The sequence below is a fragment of the Trichosurus vulpecula genome, chromosome 5 (assembly GCF_011100635.1).
Source record: "Trichosurus vulpecula isolate mTriVul1 chromosome 5, mTriVul1.pri, whole genome shotgun sequence".
Classification (NCBI taxonomy): Eukaryota; Metazoa; Chordata; class Mammalia; order Diprotodontia; family Phalangeridae; genus Trichosurus; species Trichosurus vulpecula.
The window spans coordinates 54,970,368-54,984,300 of NC_050577.1; the positions used below are offsets into that span (position 1 = coordinate 54,970,368).

Sequence of the window (13,933 nt, forward strand, 5' to 3'; positions counted from 1 at the left end):
GGTTTCACATGGAGAATTTTCCGCAGTAATAGACCATAGTCATGGTGAAGGCTGCAAGAGTAGTGTATAAATTTTACGGTTCAGACGATGCCGACAATGATGATGATGATGATGATGACGATGATGAAAATAATAATAATAGCCAGCATTTACATAGATAGCATTTAAGGTTTGAAAAAGGCTTTACAAATACTGTCTCATTGTATCATATCATTTTATCCTCACAGCAAACTTGGGAGTAAGGTGTTATTATTGGCCCCATTTGATCAGGAAAATGAGACTGAGTGAGGTTAAATGATTTGTTCAAGGTCATGCAGCTAACAAGGGTCTGAGGCTGGTTTTGAACTCAGGTCTTTCTGAATGTAAGTTCAGAGCTCTGTCTACTGCACCACCTAGCTGAATGAAGGCATGAATAAAAAGCACTTACTATGTGCCTAGGGTGTTCTATTCTACTTGAATTTCCTTCTTTCTTTCATGTCAGTTCATTTTTTTTTTGATATTCTTTATATGACCCTGGATCCTGTAAGTGTGGATCTAAGGAAGGATTCACTAAGGAAGGATTCATGATAAAAACTCATTTTTACATAATTTTTTAAGGTTTATAGGACACTTTCCTCACCATGTCACTTTGTGTAACCCTTTGAAGTGGGTTATACAAAAATGATCATCCCCATTACATTGGTAACAAAACTAAGACACAGGCAAGTCAGGTGACCTGCCCAGCGTGACACATGTAGGAAGTGTTAAGGATGAGAATGAAACCCAGATCCCCCAACTCAAGGCTACTGCTACCCCAGTCTGCTTCTGATGGCTATTTTGTGATAGCACTAGTAGAGGTCTATAAATTAAGAAACCTAATTAAGGTAATTGAATGACTGGTACTTGGAAATTAGTTTGTGTCTGTGTCTAAACTACTCTCTTTGATTATAAATCAGGTACTTCTGTAGATTCCATTAATTCCTCTGGCCACTAAGTGCTCTACTGATTTCATCAGGGTCACAATTTACTGGATTGTTCCCCCCTCAAAAAAAATCTAACAAATTGAATCCAGATCCCAAGGTTGCTGAGTTTTTTATAAGTATTCTTCATTGGATGGAGCATATATGTTCTTGAAAAGTCGCCTTTAAGATGAAATTTTAGAGGATGAATTCTATTTTCCCTTTGGACTGTATTATTGAATAGCACTTGCAATCAGTATGGGGAAGATGAGTAGAATGTTATGAGTTATCAGTTTTCAAGCCAGCAAAATTTCACTTTAATGGAACTGTTAAAACAAGGGAACCATTTTGGTATGTTCTCTTTTAAAGCTCATTGGATAGTTCTGCAAAAGTAAGTATTAAGAAACCAAAGTCTAGGAGAAGGAACACTGGCCTGGGAGCCAGGAGACTTATCCCAGATCTGTCATGGCTTAGGGTGTGACTTGTCACTTAAGTTACTTAGAGTTTTGGGGTCTCCATTGCCTCATCTGTAAAATTAAAGAGTTAGGCTAGGTTGGTGACAACCTTTTGTCTGGTGAAGTCTATGGCTCCTTCTCAGAATAATGTTTTGTTTTGTTTTGTTTTTGGCAGGGCAATTAGGGTTAAGTGACTTGCCCAAGGTCACACAGCTAGTAAATGTGTCAAGTGTCTGAGGCCGGATTTGAACTCAGGTCCTCCTGACTCCAGGGCTGGTGCTCTACTCTCTGCGCCACCTAGCTGCCCCGAGAATAATGTTTTTAAATTCATGAAATACATGGATGACAAAAAAAAAAAACCCATATCTATTGAAATACGGTTATAAAAATAGGAAGTAAATTCACAGACCCATTGGAAAAATGCCCTAAAAAGATCTAAAGTCTCCTCTAGCTAATTCAATCAAAGTTCCATAGATGCTTTGTACATATAGTGGTGGTGATGGTAGAGGTTGCTTATACTACGTAGACATTTAGGAGCCAAGAGAATTTGATTCATAGACTTTTAATGAATCAATACATATTACATATGTATTAATAACATTAATTGAGAATGATAATAACACACATTTCTCAAAAATAGTTTTAGGCTATGGATCAAATTTGACAAAAATTTATGAAGTAGCATTTCCAGGGCATTTTTCATAAATGCCAGATTCCCCAAGCCAACAGTACAACATATAATTACCCTTGGGGAGGCTGGAAGAGTAATAAAACTGGCCATATTCTCTTCAGTCTCTTGCCCTGGAAATGAAGGAAATGGACCAGGAATGGAGAATGGCCTTGTTCTCCTTTTAGAGAGATGTAAGTTGTAAATGTTGTCTATTTGGGGCAGTGCCAGTTTTTAGAATCTCTCTGGCCCACTAAACCTTTGGTTCTCTGGTAGGAGTTGTATAACATGGACCATTCCAAAGCTTTAAAAGTTTTAGTCCAAAAATTACATTTTATTGTAACTGATGTTTCTTAATGCAAATTTGATATTATGATCCACCCTGCCCCCTCAAACAGATGCTGGAATTCTGTCCTTTTGAATTCCTCCCCAGAAATGTGATTGAATAAGTCTTGTTAACAAAACAAAAATTGTAGGAGGTTTTATTTAACTTTTGATTTCTGAATCAGCTTTGCATAACCACTCTTTAGCTAGAGTTATTTAGCAGTTTGACCTGAGGACCAAGAGTGGGGAAAGTGATATGTAATTTTGTAAACAATAAGAAACAAAGAGATTCCAGAATGCTAATTAGTGCAATCAAGTAATTAATGTGGAAGTGGATGGTTGGATTTTTATGCTCTCTGCAACTTGTAAGTTTCTGGGTGGTTTGCAGAAGTAGAAAAAACTTTTCCACTGAAAAGTCAAAAGAGAAAATTAATGAAAGGAAATAATTTGATCTCGGAGTAGGAATTCAAATTTATACAACTTGGTTTTAGAAAAATTTCATCTGAACAAGGGGAATAGGGGCAAAGGAAAGGCAGAAATTCCAAGGTACATGGCATTTGCATTGGGGACCTGGAGTTGCTAGAAAGGCAGAACTTTCCATGGATGGTTTCTGTCTAGAGGCTTGGGGACTGACTCCAAATAAGGTAGCCATCAGTGGGAGGGGCAGTTGGTGTGTGAGGCCAAGGACATTATTCAGGGACTGGCTGGGCAGTGAGAAGTTAGGGTCAGTAGGGACTGAAGGTACAGGAACAGGGATGAATGTTGATTTTGGAATGGACCCAATGCGACTGGCCACACCGGAATTAATTATGATCTCTTTGCATCTTCCAGACTAGATGGGATTTTCAAGGTCCATTGGGGCCTGAACTTGATCTCCTGTGGCTTGCCTTGGTTCTGAATTCTATCTATCCTCTAGCATTGGCCAAAACTGAACCAACAGAGCTCGACCCTAAAAAACTGAGTAGAAAGGGAATCTTTTCTTTGGCACTTCCTGCTTATTTTCATTTTTCAGGACACTGATTTTTCTTGGTTCTTTTTTTTTAACTTCTCTAACCAGTCTACCTCAGTCTTCTTTGCTGAATCCTATCTATGTCCCCAAAACAGTCCTGTCCTGGAACTTCTCCTATAACATCTCTTTTAGGGATTTCACTAACTCCTATTGTTTCATTGATCATTTCTCTGCAGATGACTTCCAAATTTGTATACACCACTGGAATCACTCAACTGAGGTCCAGTTCCCCATTGCCAAATGTCTATTGTTTATCTCCAGTTGGATATCTTTTAGGACATCTCATGTCCAAAGCATGTAAAAAAAAAGAAATCATTATCCTTTTCCCCAAACTTGTCCTTCCTCCTAACTTCCCTATTTTTATCATGGAAACCTTGACCCTTTCAGGCATCTATATCTGCCATCTTAGAATAAACTTCAGTTCTTTGCTTTCCCTCCACTGTTTATGCAGTTTCCAAATTCCCTTCCCTTCTTTCTTTCTTCCTTCCTTCCTTCCTTCCTTTCTTCTTTTCTTTTTCTTTCTTTCTTTTTCTTTTTCTTTCTTCCTCTCTCTTCCTCTCCTCTCTTTCTCTCTGTCTCCCTCCCTTCCTTCCCTCCTTCCTTCTTTCCTCCCTCCCTTTCTTCTTTCTCTTTCTTTCCAGCTTCCTTCTTTCCTTCCTTCCTTTCTCTATCTTTCTTTTATCTCTAGGGTCTGATGTGGTCTGTGGAATCTTTATAAATGTTTATTGAATTGTTGTCTTATAAAGATGAGATCTCAAAATGACTCCGTCCTATCCTAATTTCCATCAGATTAAGGTTGCCCCATACTTTTCCTTACATAACTTCTCAGGCAGGATTTATCTGAATGAGGCAAACACTCTCACACCGAGAAAGCACTTAGATTTTTCTCATCATGCACTTCTAACGAATATGTTAGGCACACCGGTGTACTGGAACAAACTGAAAAGAAAAATACTCATGAAGTTAAAACCATCTGTATTTAAGAATCCTGTCCAAACCATGAATACTACCCTAAGTAGATTTCAGTGAACTCACCAGGATTTTTGCAGGACTCTGTCTGTGAATCTCTGCCACTGGGACATGTCTTTTCCTGACAAGATGAGGAATGCTAGAATTACGCAGAAAGGCACTGAGGGCAGGGATGTCCTCCTGGGAGGCTGCGGGCTGCAAAGAGAGAGAAGGGAAACAGTAATGATACTGTATACAGTGATACCAATGTTTGCTCCCTCTTCCTTGGCCTTGATCTGTATGCTGACTTAACTTTTTTTTCCAACCGAATAAGACTCCTATGAGAATTCTCTCTCAAATTCATCTTTACACCACTGCCAAATTAATCTTCTTTATGCAGATCTCTTAAGTCCTTAGCTTAAAACTCTTCAGTGGCTCCCTGCTGCCTACTTAATAGAGTCTAGTCTTCTTGGCCCGTCATTTAAGGCCCAGTACAATCTGGTATCACATTGTTTATTTTCCAGTTTTATCCATACTTCTCATCTTCAAATGAGCTAATATATATGAAGTGCTTTGCAAAGCTTAAAACATTCTATCGATGCTAATTATGACGATTATGATGTATTTTTTTCATGGATGGGTAGGTGGTGCAGTGGATAGAGCACTGGGCCTGGAGTCAGGAAGACCTGAGTTCAAATATTGCCTCAGACACTTATTAGGTGGGTGACCCCGGGCAAGTCACTTAAGCCTGTTTGCCTCAGTTTCCTCATCTGTAAAATGAGCAAGAGAAGGAAATGGCAAACCACTCTAGTATCTTTACCAAGAAAACCCCAAATGTGGTCACAAAGGGTTAGACACAACTGAAATGACTCAACAACAACAACAGTATTATTCTAATATCATGTATTCTAGTCAAACTGGACTACTTCCTGTTCCCCTTAAATTTCCCATACTTTCTTGGTTCTGACTACATTTGCCTCATTCCCTATGCTTGGGTGGCTTTCCTTCCTATTGTATCTTACCTATTTCTCAAGTTCTAGATTAAAAGTTACTGCCTCCATTTACCCAAATTGAAAATGATCTTTCCTCTTCAGACTCAGTCCAGACCCTTGCATGACACTCTGTTTGGCGCATTTGACTCATCTCTGTTTTTATTTCACTTATGTATCTAAATGCTGCACATTGCCTACTAGATTACAAACTCCATGAGGGGAGAAGCCCGTCATTTAGCTAGCATTTATTAAGTACCTACTATGTGTCAGACTCTAAGTGCTGGGGACATAAAGAAAGGCAAACCGCCCCCCCCCCAAAACAAACAAACAAAAAACCCAACCCAGTCCCTGCTCCCAAGGAACTCAAAGTCTGCTTTGCCTAATGCTCTTCATACAGTAGGTACTTAATAAATTACTGATTCCAGCTGAGTTCTGTTCCACTAGCAGCAACGTCATGATAATATGAAAGCTTAGTGAATACTAGGCCAGGTTCCAAACTCGATTTCCCATATCCACGAGCATTTAGCAGAGTGCTCTGCATACCATATGTGCTTAGTGAATATCTATAAAGTATTTCCTTATTGAACAAATGAATTAATAAACTGTATGGGTAAAGAAGGAGTCTTTCCATTATCCAATGAAAGTAAGTTCTCATACATTGGGAGGCCTTCATTTTGACAATGTTCCTCTTGGAATACTTTAAGCTAAAGTAATTAACCCCAGAAGCACTAAAGTAAAAGATGAGTGGAATATTTGGGGCTAGAATAACCCCTCTTTGGCTAGACTCCCCACTCCCTTATGGTAGATCAGGAAGCTTCTCATCAAAGTGTGATGAAAATCATTTGGCATTAGAGGGGCTGCTCCATGTTAGGGAATGGTGAGTAGTAACATTCTGAGTGGTAACACTCATTGGGGGTATGGCTTGGAGTAGATAGTGGCTGATGTTCCTTCCAGCTCTGGGATTCTGAGCTGCCTTCTGATCTGGTTGGAGAAGACACAAACTGCTCAGAAACCACTGGCTGGGGGTGGGGGCCTCTTTGTCTGTTGAACAGAATAACTGCATTCCTTTGATAAAAAGATCCCCCAGTGAAGGAGCCCAGTTTAGTGGTATCAAGGTAACACTCCCGGGTGTGGCCTATTTTCACCACTGTGCTTGTGCTCTGAATTTGTGATTTTACTTTGGTCTTCATACAAAGGATATATTATTTCTAGACAGATGCTTTGGAATTTCAAAAAAAAAAAAAACAACAACCACTACCTATCTTTCAATACACCCTATTCACATTTACTGCTATTATTATACAGCCTATGATAATAAAATTCACAAAAGATCAGCATCTAGGAACTTGAGCTCTCTGTGTGTGTGTGTGTGTGTGTGTTTTCTTCTACACCTTCCTCTTTTTTTTTATCAGGGAAAAGTAACCCTATGGGGTTCTCATCTCTGAGGAACTAAAAATGATAGAAATGGAATATGGGGTAGTAAATAGGGTGCTGGACTTGGAGTCTGGAAGATCTGGGTTTTAGCCTATTTCAGCCCATCAGGTACCTCTATTGCCTTACAAGTGATCTGAAACTTTAAATCTTTAGAGCACTGGGTCTGATGGCAGGAAGATCTGAGTTCAACTCCAGCCTCGAACATTTACTAGCCATGTGACCCTGGGCAAAATTCCTGTCTCCTTCAGTTTTCTCATCTATAAAATTGGGATAATAATAGCATCTCCCTTGCAGGATGTTTGTGAGCATTAAATGTGAGATAACATATATAAAGTGCTTTGCAAACTTCAAAGTGTTGTACAAGTGCCAGCTATAATTATTACAGGAAATTACTTCAAAATAAGCAACGTTAGCTCGGAAAAACTTGTTAAAGAAATTTACTCGTTATTTGCAGACTGCTTTCTAGATCAGAAATTCTTAACCATTTTTGTGTCATGGATCTTTTTGGCAATCTACTGAAGCTTATGGTCCCCTTCTCAGAATAATGTTTTAAATGCATAAAATAATGCATAGGATTGCAAAGGAAATCAATTATGTTGAAATATAGTTATCAAATTAAAAATATTAGTTTGTGGATCCCAGCTTACGAACTTGTATTCCTAAGCTTAATCACTGGATTTTTTTCCCCCAGAATTATTCCCCCTAGTGATTACCAACTATTATTTTTTAGTCTGAAATCATTAGTAGAATGAATGGAAGACTCTTAGTCAAAGCTGATCAATGCATCAATAGCATGGCCAACCTCAGTAAAGACAGAGTTTAGCTTGGTCATTAGGAGAAAATCTGGCAATCAGAAGTGAAATCAAATCCTTCAGAATGGAAATGAAAATTGCTCCTCTCTACAGTAGGAAGTAATTAATTAGTCATTGGTAAATATACTTCTTTTTCTATGTGTCACTCTAAATTTGGTCACCAACAGGAGTTTTCTATTTTCATCAATATCTTCAGGTGTAAATTCAAAATGATGAATCAAAAGGAAATCTGTTGTGCTTGGAAATGCAACTTTTGACAAATTCTTTACAATTTTTGTAAAATATGATCAAAGGCATCGGAAATACAATGAAAAGTAATGCCCATCATCTTCTGCATGTATTTAATTTTTTTTTTGGCTTCTAGGTATTACTAGTGCATACCAGAGAGGCTGAGAGATGCTTATGCATCTCTTCATCTGTAATTAAGTCAATGTGGAAAAAGGTCCAGGAGGCTCAGTCTACCATATAATTTTCTTTTTTAAAGACAGAAATGCTTAGAACAATAAAAAAGAAAATGTTTTCCTCTGAAATTTCTTTTTAATGATAGTTGAAGAAGCCAGTTCAACCCACTAGTGATTTCCAGAGAATAGAATTCTCAAAATTTAAATGTTTCCCTCACTTTATTTTGCTTTGTCTATATTTTAGAATTTTGTTTCTATGCTGAAGTGTAATCAAAAGTAGGAAACCTGAACCCTCCCCCCACCCAAAAAAGAGGCAAAGCAACAGGACCACTGTCACAGTGAATGTATCTTTTTCTTTAAAAGTTGTCTGTAGTTGTGATGAAAACACAAAGTTTCTTAGAACTGGATCCAAGAAGATATCTAGATATCTATAATGGAAGGTGGATTAGATCCTATGTCAGAATACTTTCTAGTAGAGAACATATTAAAGAAAGAATACTGACTATTAGGAAAAAGACAACAAGAGGTAGGAATATGGAGGGTTTTTGCATGAAATATTAAGATATTGATAAAGGATAGTATGGAGGGAGGATCATTCATTCTGTGGCATACAATAATTGTCACCAAAGAATCACAAATAGAAAACAATTAAAGCTGCCTATCAGTCTCTCAACAAAGCCACACGAAAGACTGCATAATTGATGTTTCTTTTTAAAGATGGAAAAGTAAAGAAAAACAAAGAAAAGTAACTTGGAAAGACTCAAGAACTCTGGACAATGAATGAAATGTCCAACCATGGCTCCAGAGGACCAGTGATGAAGGATACTACCTACCTCCTGACAGTGAAGTTAGAGACTCAAGGTACAGAATGAGACATACATATCTGGAAAGGGCAAATGTGTAGATTTGTTTTGCTTAACAATGCTTATTTGTTATAAGCATATATATATGTATATACACATACACACATATATGTATATATTATTTATTTTGGGGGGGTAGTTTTGTATAAGATTATAAAAAATAAGAAGAAAGAAAAGTCATTGGAGCATTTTAGAATGCTCAGATGAGAAGAGCAGGAAGTTCAGAAGGAAATGCAGACAAGCAGGACAATTTTAAAAGTAACACACTGAATTTATAATATATATTTAAAGAAAGATATTCATAATAGAGATGCATAGTTTCTCTTTTTCTTTTCTACTTTATATACATAAATGTTTTCTTTTTGGTGTTAAGTTCAGAGTTTTAAAAAATCATGCAAAAGGGACATGAGTATTGTCAAGGCACTACAGCGTATTTTAGAAGCAGAAAACTGCCTTGTAGGCAGTTTTAAAACAAGGTATTTCCCATTCATATACCACAATCACTTCCTTGGAAGATGTTTACAACAACAACAAAATCCTATTCAATAACTGTCTGAGAATAACACTCTGTAGATGACGAAGTGCTTCATGTGTTCCTGTTTTTAGATAGCAGTGTATTGCGAGCTTCCTGGAAGAGATCTACAATCACTCAAAAGAGTTTGATGGGTCTCTCCACACAGGAAATACCAAGTAGATGAAGAATGTCTTTTGCCCAGATTTCACTATACATTTGAATGGATAAGCTATAGAGTTTGTTCAGTGCACAGCTGGAATAGACAGTATAGATGTGATTGGCTTAGAGTTGAAAGGAGAATTTTTAAATATATATATATATATATATATATATATATATATATATATACACACACATATATTTGCTGACTGCAAATTTCCCATGAAAGCAAAGATCCATATTTTCAATACTATCACTTTAATCCTATTGCTATGTATGAGGGAAATATGGAATACCACTGTCCTTGAAAAATGAAGATGTGCTTACACACAGGGTATGGTAGGTGTAAGCAAGTTGTAGCATATAACCAATGAGGAATTCTGAAGGAGTAAAGAATGTCATCAAGGCATTGTATGACACAAAGAGATGGGCCAGTCATATGGTTAGAGTAAGGGGTAACAGGTGGATGGCTGGAGTATTCTTTTGCTACCCTCTGCATATCAGGGAAAATTGAGAGAAAGTCCTCTATCATTGGGCAGATACTCTGTGATGAACTTTTGGGAGAACATGTATGAGAGTCATACAGGAAGGGCAATCAAGGATTGGACAGATCCATTTGAGTATTTGAGAATATAGCATAATGAAAAAACCAAATTTCTAGCATCAAAAACTGAAAAGGGAAAATAAAGGAAATCATTATAAATTATTTTTCCTAATTACAGTCCAATAAAACTGACAATTTGAATGAAATAGGTGAATATGTAAAAAAGTATAATATAACCAGATTAACATTATTATAGGAAATAGAGACTCTAAATAACCCAATCTTAGAAAAGTATGTTGAACAAGTCAGAAATGAACTCTCTGCCAAGGCTGTTGCAGATATTAAAATAAACCACAAATCCATATGAGTAAAACAGCTATCAGTAAAGTAGCTATCAGAGAGGAAATAGCATGAGTCACAAGCGTGATTCAAATTAGTATAAATTTTCTAATTCCTTTAAGGTCTTCCTACAAGTTGTTGAAAGCCATTTGTGAGACATTAAGAAATATAGATAGAAGACTATTAGGCAAAGTTATTATTAGGGTTGCAGCTACCAAGGGATCATGTATCACTTTTACACACAGGAAAAGCTGTATTTTGTCCAGCAAAGTCAAATGTTTCTTTTTTTATTTTTTGGTTATTTTAGCCATTGATTTCTTCTTATGATGTACTCAATTTCTTTTTTGAAAAAGGTTTGTTTTGGTGACTATCATATACAAAACCATCTACCCATCTTCTTCTAGGAAGTGTTCATAATATAGAGTTTGAGGGTCTTTCCTTTCTTAAGCCCAAACCATATTTCATTTTGGTAATGAACAAAAAATAAGCATGTATTTTCTATGCCTTTCAGTCAGTTGTGGGAGTAGGAAGATACATTCTATTATGGAAAATCATCCAAGAAAGAAAGCCTACTTGTTACCTTTTAGTATTTTCTTCAACGGTACCTTTAAAGTCTTCATAGAACATTTTCATAATGATTTCATACAGAAAGTAGCATTTTAGTGATTTATTTACAGCAACCAATCTCCTGCCTCTGTGTGTTCACAAAGACAGCTCCTTATGCCTGGAATGTACTCACTCCTTCTTAATCTTAAGGTTGCTGAATCCCAGAATTCTTGTCTTCAAGGGTCAGCTCGGGTATCTCCTTCTTCCTAAAGCCTTCCCAGACTTGTCCCCTGCACTCCTCCCTTAAGTTGCTACTGCTTCTTCTCTTCTCAAATTACTTTGCATTATACTTCTATATAGGTTGCAACACCTCACTTCTGCCTCCCTGCAATATGTGAGCCCCTTGAGGGCAGATTGTTTAATTACCCCTTGGACCTCTAGCACCAGGAATAATAGGGCCTTTTGCACATAGTAAATGGTTAATACATATTTATTGAATTGACCTGAATCCTGTAGTCATCTATGAAGATAATAAATCACTACAGAAATGTCAATAATTTGTTCTATTCCATATCTATTTATCGTTACATTTCTATTTTTATCTATAAATGTTCTCAAGATGATTTGACTTCGTTGAGTTTCATGCCAAACTTTCTTCAGGCTCATTTTCACTTCTACTGCTTTTCACAATTACGTGAAGCAATGCCATTGGTAATTGCCTCGCATCCTCTGTAAAGCTTGGCAAATGAGCTTGCACTCTAAACTTGTGTTTATTTTTGGCAGTGAAACATTTTATTTTGGCATTGAGAGCAAGTGTTTGCCAGCTGAGGTGGTTTCTGGGTTCTTTTGCTCTCTTCGTTGTGGTGGTTGTTTTTTATTGGTTAAATTTCAATGTTAACCATCAACCATCAATGCCTTTATTTTTAAAAATCAGTTTCCATTTGTTTTCCTGAGTAAAGAGCTTATTTAACTAAGACAGAAGTATCTATATACATTAGTTGCACAGAAAATCTTATTCTTCTCCGTTCTCCTTATTTGATCTTGATCCTGACCTTGGCTCTAAGTAGTTGATGGCCTAATTATATACAAACAAGTGACTGTGAAATGATGCTGAGCTTGTTAGCCATTGATTTCTTCTTATGATGTACTCAATTTCTTTTTTGAAAAAGGTTTGTTTTGGTGCCTGTCATTTCCAAAACTATCTACCCATCTTCTTCTAGGAAGAGTTCATAATATGGGATTTGAGGGTCTTTCCTTTCTTAAGCCCAAACCATATTTTCAGATACAGATTGCTGCCCTCCTTTATGCCCATTTTTACATAAAAGTAATTAAGTGTCAGGACAGCCAGGTGGTGCAGTGGATAGAGCACCAGGCCTGGAATCAGGAAGACTCATCTTCCTGAGTTCAAAGCCAGCCTCAGATACTTACTAACTGTGTGACCCTGGACAAGTCACTTAACCCTGTCTGCAAAATGAGTTGGAGAAGGAAATGACAAACCATTCCAATACCTTTGCCAAGTAAACTTGAAATGGGGTCAGGAAGAGTAGGAAATGACTGAAACACCTGAATTCAATGAATCAAGTATCAAAGTATATTACTTGGATTAGAAGATCTCATCAAGTACTTCATAAAATTTTTTTGCTTCCTCAAATGCTTGTAACAGATGTCACTATATAAACAATAATTTCTTCATGGTGCAATGTTTGTTTACCACTAACCCAATTTTTATTGGTTTGTTTGTTTTTGGTTTTTCTTTGGGGATCAGGAAAAAAGCCAATTCTGCCAGTGCTGCCTTTGGCCTCAGTTTACTCAGCTGTAAAGTAAAGGAGCTGTACTAGATGGACCTCTGTGGTCCCTCCCAGCTCCAGATCAATTGCCTGTGGTGCTACAAACTCCTTTCTTTAATCTTCTTTCTAAAAGGAATCTGTAAAATATTCTTCCATTTGCCTGTCAATTTTTTATAGCTTCTGGCTCCTTGAACACACACACGTCTATTCAATATTTGATACAGATGTGGTTATATTAGTACAGTAATATGTTATAGATGGTCTCTTCAATTGCCAAGCCACCATTTCTGCCAGAGCAGAAGGGGGGCTGCTAACGAATGAGAGCCAGTTTGTGCCCTATAATCTATTTCATTAGTCTTCATGGCCAAAGAATTCATCTCCTAGTGGTCAACCTTCAGGAGGAAAACCTCTCTCTATAGCTAGGCTGTCCCTCAGACGGTAAATACAGTCCATCACTAATATTGTACTTAAAGCTTTTCTGGATTGCTGGAAGCAGCCAAAAAGTGCTTTCTTCTGACACAGCCTTAAAGAACCCAAGGTCGACTCCACACCATGATAAGGCCTCAGAGGAAGACTTTGGTGATCACCAATGTCACTCAGTAATGCACTGAGTATGCAAGTTTCTTTCTAGTTGTGAGGGTCTCTAAATTCTCTTTCTTATAAATGCCACTGTGCTGATTGCATGAAGCCCTATAATCTTAAGGGTTTCCTAGATGAGATCTAATCATTCCAAAGAGATCAGTCTGGCAATCCACACAGACAAAACCAGATGGATGAAAAATCCCTATTGTCCAGATTGTGTCATGACATTGTGTGGGAAGCCTACTGAAGTTGTTCATCAATAGTCACATCTTCTATAGGCACTGCTGATGAACAATGAGGTGGGCTGAGAATTGAACAGGAGGAGAACAGACTAGATCACATTTGGGAAAATGCAGCACTGTCAGCAATCCCAAGTTACTTATTAATAAAAGCTCATCTTTTAAAATACCAATATTCTCTCAGTGGTTCCATATGGCTATAAATAATGGAATCCGATGATCTCAGAAGAATTGAAATTGCCAATGAGCAAAAGGGTAATGGAAAGATGTATCACAGGTGTAAGTAAGCTACAGCATGTTACAAGCAATGATCTACCAAAAAAAATGCACCAAGAGTAGTCATTGGCCATAAATGACTATAAAAAGAGGTGAGGTGGTAA

General features: G+C 37.3%; 1 protein-coding gene across 1 annotated transcript in view; it reads right to left on the reverse strand.

Annotated features, from left to right (window-relative positions):
• Positions 1 to 13,933, reverse strand: part of ITGA8 (integrin subunit alpha 8) — a 196,234-nt gene that overhangs the window by 30,772 nt on the left and 151,529 nt on the right. Inside the window, exon 26 of the mRNA XM_036762194.1 lies at positions 4,429 to 4,557. Within this exon, the coding sequence (XP_036618089.1) occupies positions 4,429 to 4,557 (129 nt within the window). The remainder of the gene's footprint in view (positions 1 to 4,428; positions 4,558 to 13,933) is intronic.